The sequence below is a fragment of the Anolis sagrei genome, chromosome 2 (assembly GCF_037176765.1).
Source record: "Anolis sagrei isolate rAnoSag1 chromosome 2, rAnoSag1.mat, whole genome shotgun sequence".
In the NCBI taxonomy this organism is placed as follows: domain Eukaryota; kingdom Metazoa; phylum Chordata; class Lepidosauria; order Squamata; family Dactyloidae; genus Anolis; species Anolis sagrei.
The window spans coordinates 237,024,881-237,045,598 of NC_090022.1; the positions used below are offsets into that span (position 1 = coordinate 237,024,881).

The 20,718-nt window shown below is 35.7% G+C and overlaps 1 protein-coding gene across 2 annotated transcripts in view; it reads left to right on the forward strand.

Annotated features, from left to right (window-relative positions):
* FBN2 (fibrillin 2) overlaps nt 1–20,718 on the forward strand; it is a 156,461-nt gene that overhangs the window by 120,809 nt on the left and 14,934 nt on the right. For both annotated transcript variants that reach the window (XM_060761998.2, XM_067464466.1), the window contains exons 37-55: nt 863–1,024; nt 2,510–2,578; nt 3,652–3,777; nt 4,183–4,308; nt 4,720–4,872; nt 5,719–5,787; nt 6,307–6,432; nt 8,236–8,361; nt 8,620–8,745; nt 9,029–9,145; nt 10,226–10,354; nt 12,763–12,882; nt 14,462–14,587; nt 15,401–15,553; nt 16,515–16,580; nt 17,179–17,304; nt 17,420–17,539; nt 19,469–19,591; nt 20,095–20,226. In XM_060761998.2, coding sequence (XP_060617981.2) covers nt 863–1,024; nt 2,510–2,578; nt 3,652–3,777; nt 4,183–4,308; nt 4,720–4,872; nt 5,719–5,787; nt 6,307–6,432; nt 8,236–8,361; nt 8,620–8,745; nt 9,029–9,145; nt 10,226–10,354; nt 12,763–12,882; nt 14,462–14,587; nt 15,401–15,553; nt 16,515–16,580; nt 17,179–17,304; nt 17,420–17,539; nt 19,469–19,591; nt 20,095–20,226 — 2,295 coding nt within the window. The remainder of the gene's footprint in view (nt 1–862; nt 1,025–2,509; nt 2,579–3,651; nt 3,778–4,182; nt 4,309–4,719; nt 4,873–5,718; nt 5,788–6,306; nt 6,433–8,235; nt 8,362–8,619; nt 8,746–9,028; nt 9,146–10,225; nt 10,355–12,762; nt 12,883–14,461; nt 14,588–15,400; nt 15,554–16,514; nt 16,581–17,178; nt 17,305–17,419; nt 17,540–19,468; nt 19,592–20,094; nt 20,227–20,718) is intronic.

Consider the following 20,718-nt stretch of genomic DNA (forward strand, 5'->3'; position numbering starts at 1 on the left):
CATGTGAAACCATCTTGGTTCATTGTTTTAATAAAGTAAATGAGGTGTTTGTGAAATGTGTACCCTATTCATATAATATAAGTCCAGGAGAATGCTCACTAAATGCCAATTCCAAACATAAATTGGTTGACAATGGAGTTATGGTAATTTAAACGTAGAACAGGCATGATCTGATTTCTCCTGTCTCCATCATGTCCCATTAGGATCAGTGTGGTTTTCTTTTCCCTTTATGTGCGATCTTTGGTTTGGTCTTGTTTTCCATGGTGTGGCGGCGTACCCAATTATTCCTTTCAAATGACTTGGTGAAAAGGTCATTCCCATGCTCATAGGCTGACTGACAATGTTTGAAGTTGAAACAGATATTTCCTCCACATCAGATTGGCACTAACAATTTGCAGCCTGTGGTTTGGATGAATGATGTGAGACTTCTGAGGTTACTTTGCTAAAAACCTTTCTCAAGTGCACTATTTTCTGCCTTTGACATATAGATGATTGAATCATATGTGCTGTCTATTGAGGAGCTGATGATTACGCATTCATGCCCTTTGCAAATCGAAAATCTTATGGGTGTGGGACTGAAGTAACATTTACTCCTCATCCAGTTCTTATACTTTTTTTGTGATCTCACATCATACAAATTAAGTTTTGATAGGTTTTTATAGCCTGTTCATGCATTATACCTTTAGCTTGGTGAAGAATCATGTTTTGCCGCATTATGTTTTGATCATATTTCATGAGGTTGGGAAAGATTACTGCACTTCTTATACAGTTGTTTATTCATAATATTTATGATATTTATGTTGTGCTTTTGAAATGTCTGTCCCTGGTGAACACAGTTTTATTTTGCATTCGTTCTGAACAGATAACCGAGTTGGCAACTGTTATTTGAAATATGGACCAAGAGGAGATGGAAGTCTATCCTGTAACACTGAAATTGGTGTTGGAGTCAGCCGTTCCTCCTGTTGCTGTTCTCTGGGAAAAGCCTGGGGAAATCCCTGCGAGACATGCCCACCTGTAAATAGCAGTAAGGAAATGACTCTTTTAGATGTGAGGGTGAAAAAAATAATAGCAACATCTCATAAGGAGTACTGAGAAGCTTATCAAAGTACTTTATCAAGTTTTGCTGTGTTTCTTTTCAGCAATAAATATGTCTTGTACTTCATTTGTCAGAAGTGATATTTAGGCCGTGGGTCTGGGAATCAAGGATCACAGTTCTGTATCATGACCTACTACAGCATGGTTTTTAATCATATCATATTTCCCTGTGGACAAAAAGTGCTCAATCCACTCTGTACAATATCAGAAATAAATTTCCTGTAATGATTTTAGTGGATGTCTTCTTGACAAATGCTTTATTTTAATGGAAATATGTCTCTAACCCTCAAGAATCTCAGCAATCATGTCTCTTCACAGAGGAAAAGTTAAATATTTAATAAATGGATATTTATTTAAAATCATAAGATTTTTTTAAGAAAAGAGATGCCTCATAATGTTTTTGTCCACAAATAATATATTGTGAGGCACTGATATAATATATAGTAATAATATTTTCTAAATAAGTCTTGAATACACCCAAGGAGGCAATTCCATAATATTTTAGCCTCACTTACTGGCCTTGGTTGATTCACACATAAAACTTCAGTTTGAAGAGTTGGTGTATGATTCAAATTTTTAGTTGGCCTCTTGTCTTTGTAAGAAACAACTTTTTAAAGCAGCCTTGATTCCAAGTTATTATTACTTGTCTTCACTTGGACTCATTACTAGTATGCTAGGCTTTGAGAGCAATAATTTATTGATTTTTGATTGTGAAAATCCCAAATACTACTAAAAAAAACGAGTCCTGTGATACTACTATTTAGAAAGCAATTGTTTGAAAGAGGACTCCAAACAACCCAGGATTCAAAATTGCGCTAAAATGAAATAGTTTTGTTCCTTCACTATGCACAGCCCCCAGTGGTGAAAAAAGGCTGAAAATGAAACTCAAAGGACATTATATAATTTCCAGATGTGATTAAAGCCCATCTGGGATGTAGGGGGCAAAAATTGCTCATTCCACCATACCTGGCATAGTTGCTCTATTTGTATTTTAATTATAAAATTCATATACTGTGAGCAACTGGGATGTTATTCATACTCTCAAATTGCTTCAGTCTGGACAAAAAAGAATGTACAGATCAATTAACACACTCCTTTGAGAAACTGTGAGCAGCCAGGTCATTTTTTGACATTCTGGAACTTTTTTTTTGGGGGGGGGGGGGGATGGTTGATACAAAACTCCAACTTTTTGGTAAAAATGCTTTCAAAAAAGAGTTCCAAAATGTGAAAATTATAGAGAATTATGCAAAAGCTCTCCTAATATCACTCACTGGAGAGAGGGAAAACTTATGAAATCTTTTCTGTGTGAGTAACTATTCTCTCAAGGATTGTGCAAAGGGAAAGCCATATAAAACCATCTTAAAAAATAATCTTGCCACTGCCTTTGTTTAATTCTTGTGCATTTTTTCTGTAGGTGAATATAATACTCTCTGTCCAGGTGGTGAAGGATTCAGACCAAATCCTATAACTATTATTTTAGAAGGTAAGCTTTATCATTATTTGCTTTTACTCTCACTTAGAAGAGAGCTTTTGTAATGTATCTATAATACAGAGAAAGTGTGATTCAAAGTGTATATATTCTTTTGGTTACTTGTGGTGAAATTAACAGAGAGGTTGAAAGAAGCATATGTTTAACTCCATAGAAGAAAATGAAAAACGTATCTTTTTTGTCATCGTTGTATTGTGGAGACTTGTATGAAATTTGGGAAGACTTTACTATAATTAGTTTATAGCAATAATCCAGGTACATGATACACAAAGATACACGAATATATTCCCTATCAATTCTTTTAAATCTGGAAGTACAGTCAGCCTTCCATGTTCTTTGGAGTTTGGAGCACAAGACCCCTGTGAAAGTAAAAACTGCGAATTGAAAAATGCCTATTTTATTGTCTTTAGGATTTCCAGCACTATTCTGTGGTTAACTTCTGTTGAAAGGAGATCATAGAATTGCACTGTAAGGCCTAGAGTTTCCTAGATGGAACATTTCAATCAAATCTGTGAAGAATAAAATCTATCAGTCAAAACTGCCGGTTTGATTGTCTGAGTGTACTAAAATTACCTTTGCTGCTAAACACGGGTGTGACTCAAGACTTCATTAGCTGTTTATATTTTATCCATTTTGCTGATTGCCAGTGTATTGCCAATCTTCATTATCACCCCAATAAAGAAACCTCTCTATTAGCTCTCCCAAGCATTCAGTGTACATGTAAATTGCAAAAAGTGGAAGCTACTATTGGCTACATATTTGTGTGTTTCAAAATATGCCACAAAAGAACTATGGTCAGTCTAAAGTTCAATTGACTTCAGTAGAAGTCAAATATGCATTCTTAATATGCATTCTTAATATTATTTTTGCAATAATGGGGCTTAAACGTCCTGGGTTTAGTCAGAATATATTAGTTTGCATGCTAACTCTCTTTCAGAACTGTTCTGTAACAAAGTGAGTAGACTTTAAAAAAATAACACAAGCAAATCATTCCGAAGTAGTCTGCTATAGCCTTCCATGTACATCTATTCAGCCAAACAAAACCATATCCCATTCTCTCTTCACAGACATTGATGAATGCCAGGAATTGCCTGGTCTCTGCCAAGGTGGAAACTGCATCAATACATTTGGCAGTTTCCAGTGTGAATGTCCCCATGGGTACTACCTCAGTGAAGAAACTCGCATCTGTGAAGGTGAATATACTTATTTTTCTTTATAGAAGCATTCCTTCTCAAAAATATTTTGTCCTGCAGATTGTTTTCTTTGCTCCAGAGGCAACAGGCTATTGTGGAGATACTGGATGTAGAGCCGTCTACACTAAAAATGTGTCATAGAAATCAGATACTTTGCTAGTAAAACTAATAAGCCTCCTTTTTTTACCTTGTTGTACTTAACACATTTACTTGAATACAAATTGATTGTTTTTCCAACTAAATATGTTTAGGATTCCATCCTTAATCAGAACTATACTTAGCATTCATGGGGAAAAAAACTTTTTTTATCTACTTTATCCTCTTTGTATCATTTAATATGGGTTTATGGAGAATCATTAATTTAGCACTTATTTTATATCTAAAATCATTGCTTGTTATTTCCAGATATTGATGAGTGTGTTGCACACCCCGGTGTCTGTGGTCCTGGGACATGCTACAATACCTTAGGAAACTATACCTGTATTTGTCCCCCAGAATACATGCAGGTGAATGGAGGACACAACTGTATGGGTATGTTACTCTTTACCTTTTCATGTGTACCATGAAAGAGTTTGGAGCTCAGCTTTCAAATGTAGGTGTTAATGGTATATAGGGGGCTCTTCTAGTTCTGCTGACAGAAGCAGTCCCATCTGTGGAATTGCCTTGTTGGATTTCTGTCTTCACCTCATGAAAATTTGTGTTTTTTTCCTTTCATGCTTGGGCCATAAAATCTGGATTCGTCATTTATTTTCCTTCTATCTAACTACTCTGAAATATAAATCACACTTGCATATTTTCTCTGCTGAGCAAAAATTCCTGCCAGAGATCTCAGTGTGAATGGCACAGAAAGAGAGAAGATTATAATCCAAGATTCAGGAAGATTACAATTCAAGATACTTTATAAAGGACACCTTTAAAAGTATGTAATCTCTCTATGTGCAGATATGAGAAAGAGCTTTTGCTACAGAAGCTACAATGGGACATCTTGTGATAATGAACTGCCCTTTAATGTGACCAAGAGGATGTGTTGCTGCACCTATAATGTCGGGAAAGCTTGGAACAAACCTTGTGAACCATGCCCAACTCCAGGAACAGGTAAACATAATCCTTCAGTGCAATGATCACAGCCAAAAAAAATTTCTAATGTATTTATCAAAGGAATCCTTTTCTGGGGAAAATATTTTCTTACCTGAAAATATAAAGGTAAGAGTGTTCAGTAGGTGTCCTACCTTCCACAGTGTCATCAATAAATGTAAATATAACGGTAACTTCAGGGCAAACTGTTAGCTTTATTGTTTCAGGTTTGCTAAGTCTTGTCTGATTCATTTTAGTGAAAGTTAGGCTAAACCTGCATATGAAAAATAGCCATATAAAAAAACCCTTAGGGGTTTCCATTAATTGCAAAGCAACTGTAAATCAAATCAATCCAGACTGATTAAAAGGACCAGATTGTGTTCCTGTTCCTTCCAATGTTATTTTCGTGATCCACAGACATTTTCTTTATCATTTCTGTCAGTTTCCAGTGCAGTAAGGGGCTTTTTATGCCAGTTCTTAGACTGGTGTATTTAAATCGAATTTAAAATTGGAAAGAAGGGAAATAAAATCTTGAACATTTCAAACAATCTGGAAGTGTCCTTAAACAGAGAATAAGAAGTTTTTGAAGCCTCCTTTCTAGAGATAGTTTTTCTAAACCTGAAAACAATTGATATGAAGACTTGGGAAGTGCCTGATGTCTATGTCTACATTTGGTTTAGTAAAATTTCATTGGCAATTTAAAAACAAAAAAAAAAACACAGACCTGGATGGGTAAAATAATAACAATAGGTAAAAGCAGGAGAATAATCATAAGGGCAATTAGCATAAATATATAATTATTTCATTGGAAACACTTTGGAAGAATTGTAAATATTACTTACAAAAACCTTTTCTTCCCATTTTAAGTTGAATTCAAGACGATATGTGGAAATATTCCTGGCTTTACCTTTGATATCCATACAGGCAAAGCTGTTGGTAAGTTAAAAGCTTTTATTAGATTTCTAGAGCTGTACAACTATCTGATAAGGAAACACTATTTTTGTACATAAATATCTAATTAAACCTACTCACTTCCATTTTCAATTCCTGATTTAGATATTGTCATGTTTTCTGAACAGTAATTATAATTCACATGTACCATGAGCCCATTCAGAAATGTGCACATGTGATTATAGTCTCAGATTGCTTCTCTTGTTTAAGTTCTTAATTCATAAACAAATCTGTTTGAAGATGACTACCATGGTAGACAGGTAGCTTAGTCTTTTCCTTTTCATTATATTCCATCTGAAAAAACCCTGAATACATTAAAATAATGTTCTACATGTGTGTGTATGTACCTGTGTCATAGTGATTTTTAATGTTATAGCTCAGATTAAATTTAGTGTCATACTGATTTTTTAAAATTTCAAGCACAGAAAAATGACAAGAAAATAATTGCAGCCATAAAGTATTGCTGTTTGACTAATTGTTGTTCTCCACCCCACCCCACCCCAGATATTGATGAATGTAAAGAGATTCCTGGAATATGTGCAAATGGTGTTTGCATTAACCAGATCGGCAGTTTTCGTTGTGAATGTCCTACCGGATTTAGCTACAATGATCTGCTCTTGGTCTGTGAAGGTAACTTAAATTTATGTATTTTAAAAAGATGTATTATTGTTGTTAGTTTTATAGGTTGTTGTATGTATTTGTAGATTTGTATTATTTTTAAAATGTTGTGAGCCGCTTTGGGTCCCATTTAGGGAGAAAAGCGGGATACAAATAAAGAATTATTATTATTATTATTATTATTATTATTATTATTATTATTATTGTAACTGGCTTAATGGACACAAACATGTCACCTGGGAAACTAAATGGTTGAAGGAGATAGCTTCACGATAGAAGAGTCTCTTTGGGTCCATATACACAGGCCACAAAAATCAATACTGGTCTAGGTCAGCATACTTCATATCAGTGCAGCTGGAGTTCACACAGCCATCTACCAGCTGAGAGGTGTCCACACTGCACAGCAATGATCTGCCCTAGCAGCTGGATGGAGTCCACATAGCCTAGGGTGCCAAACCATGTTCTGCACTTTCAAACTTACCCTTACATCTCTCCTCAACTTAGCGGTGACTGTTAGGCAGGAAACTGCTGGTGGCCATTGCTCATTGCATCTACTGACTTTGGCTGAGGTCATGGAGTGATGCTGAAGAGGACAGATGGAAGTGGGGAAAGGAGGAATCTCTCCCTCCTTTCCCCCTTCCCTTCTCCAATTTCTTGATCATTCTGGCCAGCACCAGTGAATGCGACAAGCAACTACCACCAGCAGTTTGGTATCTGGTGGTTGCCACTAAGTCAAGGATGAGATGGGGAAGGTAAGTGCCCTGTCACAGAGCTGCCCAAGCCCAGAAAAGGCAGGATGGCCATGTAAACACACATGGCTGCTTCTGAATAGTAAGAGTCCCAAATGTTCACACTACCACAAAGTGTATGCAAGCTTTTTAAATGCAGGATAATCCTGTGTTAAATCTAGGGCTCCATGCATCATGTGGAAGCCTTGGGGTCCATTCACCCTTGTGCCAACTCATTTGGCCTATGTAGACAGGATCGTAGTCCTATAGTGTTCAACCATGGCTCAGTGGATCAGAAAGGACTGGTACATAACTTGGGTTGCTGTGAGTTTTCCGGGCTGAATGGCCATGTTCCAGAAGCATTCTCTCCTGACGTTTCACCCACATCTATGGCAGGTATCCTCAGAGGATCCTCACAACCTCTGAGAATGCCTACCATAGATGTGGGCAAAACATCAGGAGGGAATGCTTCTGGAACATGGCCATACAGCCCAGAAAACTCACAGCAACCTAGTGATTCCGGCTATGAAAGCCTTTGACAGTACATAACTTGCTTACACTTTCAGCCAAATAAATCTTAAAGCATATGAGTACCTCTTCAAAATACAACCTCAAATGAGTTTTAATAGGGAAAAAATTAGTCTAATAATGAATAAAAACATTTGAGGAAAGTTTGCCTTTATTTTTCAACTTCCATTTAAATTATTTCCCGGTTTAAGTTTTTCAATATTTTTCTTGACACATTCCATTAACTGTTAACCGTGATTACTGATTTCCCCTTCTTGTCTGGTTTTACATAATAATATTGATCTTGCTAGCTAGATTTCCTGTCTAGGAAAAGATGCCAAGAACTATATATTCGTTTTGCGACATATGTGCCACGTACCATGTTCTGCCTCTCTGAACTTGTATAGTTTTTCAGTAATGTTTTACTGAATATCCTTCTTGACTACATTTATAGGATCTTATTTTTAAATATGTTTAATTTTAACCTACTTTCTTCACATTACTTATTAAAAACAATGAAATCCTTTATATGGATGACATGCATCTCTACTGACTTAACCAATCATTGTTAATGTTGCAGATATTGATGAATGCAGTAATGGTGATAATCTTTGTCAACGAAATGCTGATTGCATTAACAGCCCTGGTAGTTACCGGTGTGAGTGTGCTGCGGGTTTCAAACTTTCACCCAATGGTGCTTGTGTTGGTAAGAAATCCCTTGTGCCCATTGTTTAACTTATATTTCCTTATACACAGATATTTACCTATCATATCTTACCAGTTTTGGATATTAGTGCACACTGATAAAAATAAGACTTCTGTAACACTTATTATTTCTGTAGAATACTTCAGCAAACAGATTTTAAAGTTTCATTATGATATGTTATAAATATTAATGCTGAGTTATATGATTGACTAGAAAAACACAAGTAAATAATACAAATCCCATGTATTTTTCTTGTAGATCGCAATGAATGCCAAGAAATTCCTAATGTATGCAGTCATGGCACATGTGTGGATAAAGAAGGGACTTATTACTGCATCTGTCAAAATGGTTTTAAGGCATCCCAAGACCAAACCATGTGCATGGGTAGGTTGATTAAAGTGATTTCTTTATAAATATTTAAAACGTAAGATTTAGTACATTTTGATGAATTAAATTTGGTTGAGGCTGTTAGGGTTGATACTAAATACCATAAGTAAACATGTTTGGGATCAACATTTACAGATCAGTATGATTTTTATTTGCATTATATTGTGGCAGAATGAAACTATGAGGTACAGAGAGAGTGGGGAAAGGTTACATCAACAATCGTTTCCTTAGAGGATTCTAAAAATAATAATGCCTTTGTGTTAATATTTTCTTTATGTAGATGTTGATGAATGTGAAAGACATCCTTGTGGAAATGGAACTTGTAAAAACACAGTTGGATCGTATAACTGTCTATGCTATCCAGGATTTGAACTAACTCATAACAATGACTGTATGGGTAAGACAAATAATAAAAGCTATTTAGAAAGAAGGAGAATGAAAATTCACATCGTAACTTTACCATTTCCTAAATGCAGCAGGCAAACTTATTTTATATGCTTATTCAATCATTACATACAATAAGCATTCTGTTAGAAAGAATGTAATACAAAACATATACTATGTACTTGAACAGGATAAAATAAACAGAACATTTTTTTAACTTTAAAATTATTTTCCTACTATTTTAATGACTTTATATTTATCTGTTAATTGCTGCTAACAGTCCCTTGACCAAACTGATATGTAACACGAGAAGATTTTTTTCTCCTTTACAGGATAAACACAGGCACATGGTTTTGTACTTGGGGTGCTGGGAGGCATGGGTAACTAGTTACTTCTTTGTCTGTCTATTTTCCACCATCAAATAACTGCTTTGGAGTTAAGATTTCAGCTGAAAAATTAGTGGTAGAAAAAAGGATTTAAAACCATTTCGTCCTCTGCTTGTTTTTAGGACTGAAAAAAGATTAAAAGTGCTGATTGCAAACCTTTTTAATACATAGTTTTTCTCTCAACATACCTCTATCTGATTTTAAAGCAGATACATGTCAGTCCTTCCATTAAGGGTTTTCTGAAGGGATTGATTTAACAGATACATTTTCATGAGTGTACATAACAATACTGTTGGAGACTTCATCATTGGTATTAATCTACTGAGCTGATGCAATGACCTTTGTAGTACATATTGCCATATAAATAAAATGCTTCAAAACTATCAAAATATCACAAAAGACAGATGTAAAAGTTCAGATCCAAGTAGTTCCACATTTTTTCCTCAAATATATTTCCTTTGTTCATAAAAGCACTGACAGGCAATGATTTGTAGTAAAATGACATTTTAAAAAAAAGCAAAAAAACCTTTCCTACACATATGCCTTCAAGAGATGTCGTCTCACTCATGAGGACTTTTTCTCCAAACTATGATCGGTCTTTTCCATGAAACTAAATTAATGTGTTCATAACATATTATGCCAACTGCATCTGACTATACATTCTATTTTGTTGATGCCATTAACTATTTTTTCTTGCCTTTTTATAGATATTGACGAATGCAGTTCCTTCTTTGGGCAGGTGTGCAGAAATGGAAGGTGTTACAATGAAATTGGTTCATTCAAATGTTTGTGTAATGAAGGTTATGAGCTTACTGCAGATGGCAAGAACTGCATAGGTATGTATGAAATCAATTGCCGAGTGTAGCAGTGACTTCACTATAAATGTAATGCTGTATACCCTTTTGCCGTCATCAGAATCAGTATGCCTCTGAATACTAGTTGCTAAAGAACACAAGCAGGAGAGTAGTTTAGCACTTTGCCTGGTTTTGGATTTCTCAAGAGCATAGATTTTGCAACTATGGATCTTTGGTTTGACCTTTCTTACGTTGTTCCAGGATTAAGGATCATTGGACACAATGGAACTCATTTTCACATACAGTATATAATCATGAATAAATCTAGAAATTTTAGTTTAAAAATTGACCCCCCAAAAAATATGAATCGACTTATTTATAGATTAATGTAAATATCTTAACTCTTATCTAAAAGGAACCATACCCTTTTCTGAGTAGAATTGCAAAAAGTGTGAGCTAAGGACTCATCTACCTGGTAGAGAATCCAGTGTAGATGACGCATTAACCTAAATCAGGGGGTCAACCGTAGAGCCTTTTTTGAAGCAAAAGTTTATCGTGCAGCCCCAATAAATGTTTACATATTGTATTATATATTATATTATATATGCTGTCTATATTACATATGCTTTATATATCAGGTATGGGCAAAGTTTTTGACACATAGACATACATTTATTATGTGGATTTGTAGCATTTTTACCATGTTTATGTGTTTTAATTATTCTGTAACCCAACTTGAACCTTGAGGAGAGGCGGGTAAGAAATAAAATTATTATTGATTTTTAAAATTTGACAGATGGGTTGGATGGAGACACTGCACATATCACATTTGTAGTGCAATAATAGTCGTAGTAGTAGTAATAGAAAGAAAGAAAGAAAGATAAAATATGTAAAATAAAGAACAATTTAGCCAACGTAAACTTAACAGTATTTCAGAGAAAGACCCCAGAGGCCATTTGGTCCAAATCCTTCTCCTATGCAGGAAAAGCACAATCAAAGCACCCCCTGAACAGTTGGGGAGGAATAGGGTTTTGGAAACAAGGAAGGCAAGGGGGAAAGGATCTGATTTGCAAGGAAGGTGAAAGAAAAAGACTTGACAGCAAGGAAGGCAGGGGAAGAAGCGGGAAAGAGGAGAGCTTGGAGGTAGAGGAGGAGGAGGGAAGATCAGAGTCCTTCAGTATGCTTCACAGAGCCCCAAGGGATCTGCAAAGCACACTTTGAAAACCACTGGCCTAGACTATCCAAATGATGTATCAGTCTACTATGTTTTAATCCAGAATAAACCTGTTAATACAAGTTTATTCTGGATTTTTTAAAACCTGCAAAGATCTGGATCTTCCAGGAAAATCCAGATCTTTGCAGACCTGTCTGCGATCCCAGGAGGTGTCGTCACACCCATCCCACTCTCCTCACGCTCAGGCATCCTGGGGAGTGGGGAATGGCAGTGCCATCTTCCTCTCCCTTTCGCACATTTTGCCTATTTTACCATTATCCCCTCCCTGTCCCTCATTTCACCCCAAAAGTAAATAAAAAACCCCTTTACCATGGCACAAGGCTTCCCTTAGCTCCATGGTGCTGAGAAAGGTAGCCACAGAGCTTTGGAAAGTGCATCGGCACAGGTGGGTGTGTGGCCACTCCTTGCCAATAAGGTGAGGCTTTGCCCCAAAATGCAACATGAAACAACATTTTAAATGTCAGTTTGTGTCACATTTTGGCCAATGTGGAAGTATCCTTTGTCTCCTGGGAGAACTTTAAATAAGCATATACCTCCCTACTGTCTCCACTTCAGCACCACTTCTAATCTCTAAGGGATACAAAAGAAAACATCTGATTGCTTTGTTCTTTAATTAGCCATACGTGTGCTCTACAGAAATTAGTTATTTTCCTATGCAGCCCTTCAGTGGGGTGGAGAATTCCTTGCTCCATGTCCTACATTTCATAAAGAAATGAACTTAATATTGGAATACGGGAAAACAGTAGTAATCAAATACTGTCATTTATGGATAAACACTTTATTCTTCCATTATTGGAAGAAAGTTGACATAAATTAAATATGTGTATACTGGGAATATGAATCCTCATTTTTTTTTCAGTCTTGAGGAGAAAAACAAATAATAGTAAAATTTGTCTCAGAAATGACCACGGTTTCAAAAGGATATTTTTATATTATTGTTCACTCCTTGGGATTCTTTTTGGATTCTTTTGTTTGTGTGAACCAACGTTTTTGTTCGACACTTCAAGTTTTTTATGCAAAACTCTTTTTTTGCTAACTTTATTTTTGCACATTTTTAAAAAAATGATTTGGACAGAAACATTATTTATTGAAATTTTATCCCAACTTTCTTCCAGTATGAGAAATGGGAATATTTGCATATTGTATCTATATGTATATGTTCCAGAAACTTCAAAATGTTCTCTTTTCTTCTCCCCCATTCCCATATCCTATTCAGATATTAATGAGTGTGTAGTGCTCCCTGGATCATGTTTCCCTGGCACATGTCAGAACTTGGAAGGATCATTCAGATGCATCTGTCCACCAGGATATGAAGTCAAAAGTGAAAGCTGTATTGGTAGGGTTCCCTTTTGTCATTGGTTCTGACTTTGTAAAGTGCAAGTGTTGTTAATGTGGCAGAAATGCTGTCAATATTAAGCTGCTTCATTACAGATGCAGTGAAATTTAACTAAAATATTGTTTAGGCATTACACATTCATGCATAATATATTTGAAAAGGTTTAGCTAAATAAATAGTGTCTAAAATATTGTTTTGGGGAAAGATTGAAGCTGTTTAGGATATAAAAGAAAGATAAATAATGGTAAAGTTAAAATGTTAAAAACACTGAATGTTTTCCCAGTAGGTGACTCTCTTTGATAAGCCTTCAGACTTAAAAAGCGATGAATGGTATAATTTGCCAGGAATGGTTGCATTGCTTCCCTTCCAGCTCATCAATGGATGTGTTTTGCTTTGGATACTATAATTGCTGATGTGCTGGTGTTTGTGATGCAACAAAATTATGATTCCTTCCATGCTACATTTTACAGCAGAATTATTTATTTTTGCAGCAGAGCCTATTTGTACACACACATGCACATAGAAGACCTTACAGGGGCATGGCTCATGTTTTAAAGATTTATGGTCATCTTAATTCTGAGTCAAATACTTACCTCAAATGCCTAAAAGCTTTCCAGTATTGTTTATATCAACATAATTTCCTTTAATTTGGTGTAACTTTGTTTGTGTTCTAGAGTGTTATAATCTTAGTTTGTTATTTCATCAAAGAAAGTGAAATAGAAAATATATCACTCTCAGATTCTAAATGAAATAAACGAGAAATACCAGAAACCAGTCTTAAATATGTCCAGAAAACCATACAGAAATTGGTTCCTTATGCCTTAGCTGTAGTGAACTCTATTTATATATTTATCCAGATAAGGATTAAAGTAATATTTATATGTTCTTTCAGTGGTCTACACTTATTTAATCTTCATAGATATAGGAACAAAGGCTTGTTGAAAGAAGTTGGATTTTCATCTCTTGCGAATTATATTTTCAAAGATCACAACTGTTCTAATTCCTTTGTATATATTACTTTGTTTCCTTGCCAGCTTTTAAATATTTTGGCAGCTGTTCACAGCAACGCCATTTTGCTAGAGATTAATCTGTGTCATCTTCTGTGTAAAACCTCTCAAAATATTATTTTCTTGGGTTCCAGTGGCTATCACTGTACATGATTTTACTTAACACTCGTTCCTTGTCTTCATGCTAAGACTTCTGAGTGCTAAGTGTTGACTACTTCTTTGTAATTACCTAACTTCAAAATGATTAAGAGAAACACATTACAGTGGCCCTTAATATCCTCTAGGGTTTGGATGCTCAAATCCCATTGTTTACAGTGGCATGATAAAATCGTTCTTATTATATCAAATGACAAAATCAGGTTTTACTTTTTTGGAATTGTATGATTTTGAAGGGGTGATCATAACTGGCCAAGTATGTGGTTCGGTTGGTCTTCAGGATGGGCCCAGAGTAGCAGTCAGTAATTTTAACTCAGAACTGCAAAGCTGAGCCAGTCCCAAGTATTTCAACTTGCTCTCTAGAAAAAAAAAGATACAAGTTTGGATAACAATCATTGTTTTGATCATATTTTCAGATATTGATGAATGCCATGAGGATCCCAATATCTGTCTTTTTGGTTCCTGCACTAATACTCCAGGAGGATTCCAGTGTATCTGTCCTACAGGCTTTGTAATATCTGACAATGGCAGGAGGTGTTTTGGTAAGCAAAACATTTTAAAACCCTAACCTCATGTATTACCAAAATTTAGCAGCACTTGAATTGATGAAGAAAATATTTCTGCTTTCATACAAGATATGCTGGGGCTCACATTTAGACTTCAATAAAAAAAATGTGTTTCAAGAGTCTTAAAATAACATATACACTCCTTGTGTGTCCTGTTTGATGATAAAAATGTGTCCTTTGATGTCATTGCCCCAACACTGTGAAATATTAGATTGGAGGGGTTTCCTTTTTGGGGGAAAGGGAGTTCCACAGGTTCCCAAAATGAATGATGTGCATTTTTCTTTTCTTCTTTTTTATTAAACTTTTATTGAGAAATTGTAAAGTTACAAGGAAAGTGGGGGAAAATATGAAGAAGATAGAAAAGTAGGAAATGATCGAAAGAGAGAAAAAAGAAAAAAAGAAAAACAACTACTTTCTTTTGCTTCCAGTTTTTAGCAAATACTATTCTAGCTGCTGTAGCAAAATATGTAAAACGTATTTCAGTATTGTCATCTTTAAAAATGTCCGACTCAAACATACCTAATAAATACATCTCTGGATGTATTGGAAAGTCATATGTGTATTTTAATAGTTTTTTTCCAGATTTGTTCCCACTCTCTTAATTGAATTGTTCTACCAATATTCTTTGCCCATGAGCGATGTGCATTTTACATGTTGCCCATTCCTGATCTAAAGAAGTTCTGTGATGCTCAACATTGTTTCTCTCTCATTAACTTTGGATAATTTTGATTATAAATCCAACCATTCAAGGATTTCAAGCAATTGTATGACATGTGGTTTCTCTCTTAGATACTCGCCAGAGCTTCTGTTTCACTAACTTTGAGAATGGAAAGTGCTCTATACCAAAGGCCTTCAATACCACTAAGGCAAAATGTTGCTGTAGCAAAATGCCAGGAGAAGGTTGGGGTGATCCATGTGAGCTATGCCCTAAAGAAGGTGAAGGTAAAGAAACGTATTCTTTTTCAAAAGCTGGCAGTAAAAAATTATTGACATTCAGGATCTTATTACACACCTTGGAAACGTATTTGTAAGTAGACAACCCATTGTTTTATAATGCTAGATGACATTTGGATACTTACTCACCCCATCTGACATGCTTTTACTTTCTGTATGCTATAAAATGATGTGAATAAGACTTCTCACACAAATGAGAAATGATTCCCCCCAGCCTGTGCCATTTTTCCCTACATCGCTATCTTCCCTTTTTTAGGTGAATCATGTATAATGCTCAAATCCATGGTCTTTGTCCCAATAAAGAACAATTAAAATGTTTTTGTTCCTACAGAACCATGCAGTTCTGAAATTTAAAAATAAATAAAAAGGAAACAATAATTGAAAAGTGGAAAACATATATTGCTTTACTCATGGTCTTTCTCTGACTGCCACCAGAAGAGTACTGATAACCATTTGACAAAGAAGAATCAGTTGTGTATCACTTATCAAGAATTCTTGGGATCAGAAGTGTTTTGGATGTCTGATTTTGAGGAATTTTGGAATGTCTGTATGTCCATATATGTGCATATTGACCTATCTTGGAGATAGATGGGACCAATATCTGAAGACAAATTTCATTTTTGTTTCATTTATACCTTATACATATAGCTTGAAGGATATAATAATTTTGTCCATAAAAATTGTTCACATCAAACCATCAGGAAACAAAGCTGTGACTATGTGGACAATTTCAGATTTGGGAATATTTTAGATTTCAGGATAACAAATGCTCAACCTGTAAGAAGCTTCTAATATTTATTGTGCAAGAAAATCAGGGAAGACTCATTCTTCATAAAGCTAATTTAAGATATGTTCATATTACATTATTTTAAGCAAATTTTCTGTAGGTATCTGCATAATTAATCACATAATTATCTCTTTCTGGTGTTCCAAAATTGTTTTCTCACAGTTGCTTTCCAGGATTTGTGTCCATATGGCCATGGGACTATACCAGGGATTGATGATACACGTGAAGGTAATTTGATTCCTACTTCAGTTTGATAAGTAAAGGATAAGTTTGATACTATTTGGTTCTTACTTTAATCAAGTGTTCATAAACTTTACTTTATCTAGTAAAACTGAATTTTTTCAAATATCATTGATCACCTTCTCTACAAAGAGGCCTGTGAACTCAGAGGTGATACAGAAGTATCTTGAATAAAGAAAGCACAAAAACACCCTGCAGGCAGAAATGCAAACATTTATAAACAGAGCATTTTAAAAAAAAACACATTAAAATCAGCAAAAATTTTATATATGTTCATCAATTTTCTAAGAATCGATATCCTTATGAGACACCTGGTGAATATTAACTGGGAGGGCTTTCTGTAATGTTGGCACCACCACTGCAAAGGATTTTCTATTAGCATGATAAGCAGTTCTTCTTAATATTAGTGTTTTATGTTTTTATTATTTTTTTCCTTTTCTTTTGTCTAAGAAAAATCATTTATTTCATTAATACTTTGGGGAGAAAAAATGGCATTTTAACTGTTCATTGGAATATACTCTGAAATAATTCCTAATATAGATAACAGAACTGTGTGAAAGATCTGACGTGGCACTTTCCTTCACAGATGTCAATGAGTGTCTTGAGAGCCCAGGCATTTGTTCCAATGGTCACTGTATAAACACAGATGGATCATTCCGTTGTGAATGTCCCTTGGGATACAACCTGGACTACACTGGAGTTCATTGTGTAGGTATGTGCTTACTGTATACTACATGGAAAAAATTCTATATGTTGTAATCCTCAAAGTTCACGAACTTGGCTTCCATCCCAGTTTTCATAAGTTTGTTTTGCTTTTTATATCCTAGATACCGATGAATGTTCAATTGGTAATCCATGTGGAAATGGCACATGTTCCAATGTGATTGGTAGCTTTGAATGTAATTGCCTTGAAGGGTTTGAACCTGGGCCAATGATGAATTGTGAAGGTAAATTATGATTTACTATATTTTCTGAGTAGTTTTTGGCTGCTACCCTGTTCTGAGGTTTTATTTGAGTCTCTGCTGAGTCTCCCATAGTGAAGCAAAAAGGAGAAAGAAGACATGTCAGATTTGTTTTGTTTATTTAGATTGAGATATCTCCTTTTCAGTGTTTGGAAACAGTTTCATTACTCCATTGCTGTGTGGGAGAAATAATTTCATAACAAGCAGCTTATATATTCCATAAAATTTGACAGCAGCTTATGGTAGAGTGTATTGCAGCAGTATAAGACCTGTCCTTGATTATTCCAGCTTCTTGGATATCTATGGAAAAACTGAGGAAGGTGTCAGATCTCGTTACTTTTATGAGAAGTGTTTTTTTTTTACATAAAGTAATGTATGTGTTTCTAGCAGGAATGAACATAGCATGCCATCAATATATATATAGAAATGTGCATACTTTGAAGTGGTCATGGAGGATACTTTTGCCAAAATATTGCCTCCCATCAATTGCCTCCCAAACCTTTCTTTTTTCAGAACAAGAAGTGATTTCTGTCACTCCCTGTCTGTGGAGAAAAGATATCTCCTGGGCTGAAACCATATCAGGGAAGCCCCAAACCCTTTTGTGATTATCCCCCACAGACATATCCCCACATTGTGTGTGTGTGTGTGTGTGTGTTTGTGACTCCCTAGACCTCCAGAGCTTACCCAACACCATTATAAAGGATTTTGTTCTCCTTCTGCTGTACCACCACAAAATTGTTGTGTATTGTGTTAGTTTAATAGCTAAAGTGTGTTGACTCTACCACATATGGTTGTCATTCTGTTCAGTTTTTCTCAAGAGACATGGACAGGGTTTTGTTGTCTATTTGTTTGTGAAAAATCCTTTAAACTGTTTTAATGTATGTTAATACTTTTTATTTTATGATAGGTGATGGCTAATATTATTGATTTGATTTAATTGGTTCCTTGCATTGTCACTCTTACTATCAATTCAAGGGTTGTCATGGAAAAATGTTTGGGAATCCTCTCCCGTAAACTAGTTATTGCTCATCAAAATAGCATAAGAGGGTCCTGTGAGGATGGGATGCTTCTTAGATGAAATAAAGTATTAGCCCTTCATCTTAATTTTCATGGCCTCTCAGCGGGGTTTCAAGCAGTTCTTGTGCTTGATCATGATGGCCACTCAATGAATTTCACTAAGAAATGAACACTCTTTAGGAAAAGGCTGAGGAAACCAGTAGATAGTTTAAACAACATCCCCACACAGCAGTAGTGGGGATAGATCATGAACAGGAAAAGAGAATTAAAAATGGGCTTAAAGCCAACCTCCAAAAATTTTGGAGAACTGGGAAGTGCTGTCCCTTGAACACTCTAACTGGAGGTCAGCTGTTACCAACAATGCTGTGGAATTCAAAGAGACACAAATGGAGGGCAAAGGGGAGAAACGCATTAAGAGAAAGGTGCATCAAGCCAACCCTGACTGGGACCACCTTCCATCTGGAAACCAATGTCCTCCCTATAGAAGAACATGCGGATCAAGAATGGATCTCCACAGCCACCTACGGACCCACTGCCAAGACCCTATGCTTGGAAGGCCATTGTACTTGGACACAAGTGATTGCTTATAATAATGAGATAAATCCCCATAGGAATAAAAAATGGATGAATGTATGAAATACCTGTATAAGCCTCCTACTCATTGCAATGCAGCTCTCATATGCTCTTGCATGTGAGTGAACAATTCGAAAGGGAACAGTGAGAAGATTACTTTCTTGATAATTATGTCAGTCCCTTCCAATATGGTCCTCTGTTTACAAAGGGTTGGGACGGTATACTTTCTCTAAGTCCTCAATTTTTTTAAAAAAAATGCAGAAGTGAATTTAAGAAATATACTTTAAAACATACTCTTATGTTTTGTTTTATCTTGTTCTTTAGATATAAATGAATGTGCACAAAATCCTTTACTGTGTGCTTTTCGCTGCATAAATACTTATGGTCTCTATGAATGCACTTGTCCAGTTGGTTATGAATTAAGAGAAGACCAAAAAATGTGTAAAGGTATGGATTTATTTAAAAGTTCCTAACTTTTTAAAATTTGATATCTTTATTTCAGATGTGTGTGTGTGGGGGGGGGGGGGGTTCCCAACACAACACAACACAACACCTAAATTAAATTAACTGGAGTATGGAGTATGTTAACTCATCATTATTTAGAAGAAAACTACAGTAACACTTTCTAAAACAACTGTACCTTCTACAGAAGATGAGATGGTTGTAATAAAATAGCACACAGGTGTAGACTTTTAACTACAAAATAATGCCAAGAAAGCCCTATGATAGACTAAGGTTGCTGTAATTAAAAAAATACTTTACACCACACAACACCAGTATCTCTAACAGCCTAAGTACTATATCAATTTACGTAGGAATTTGTAAATATGGAACTCAGCATGCCTTATTTTTCAATAAATGTTCATAGGATTGACTGGGAAAGAAGTATCCAAAGAGCAAGGAAACGAGTTTTGCATTCTAAACATTCAGATTCTTTTCCTTTTTAAAAGATCTTGATGAATGTGCAGAGGGCCTACATGATTGTGAATCAAGAGGGATGATGTGCAAAAATCTCATTGGAACCTTCATGTGTATCTGCCCTCCTGGAATGACCCGAAGACCAGATGGAGAAGGCTGCATGGGTAGATATTAAGAAAGAAATCCTCTGTCCTATAAAACGGAAAGAAGCTTGAGCCCATTTAACTTATTAAGCCTTTGAGTGCCCAATTTTCATTGCAGGGTGGCTTAAAATTATGTCTGAAGAATTTCAAATGTGAATTTGGGGGGGGGGGGGGCTGAGGGGAGGGGGTACTCTCCCACTCGTTCGGTCTCCAGGAGCCCGAAGAACTGGAATGGCTGTGAGGATTGAGGCCCCAGAGTATGGAAGCAGTGCCAGGAGTCAATCCCTACAGGGCTCACACGTGGAAAGATCTGTCCAGGTATTTTATTAATCCAGAGCAAACTAGGAAATACCAGTTTTCTCCAGATTAATTTGATTTTACTTGAGGCTTCATTTGGATGCCTCATGTAAAACTGAGACAGGTCCTCGGATATGGACCTGTCTGGAAGGGCCCTTCGATACTTGATCTGGCTCTCCCTTGTGTTAACTACTTATGTTTAAATAATGCCAACAG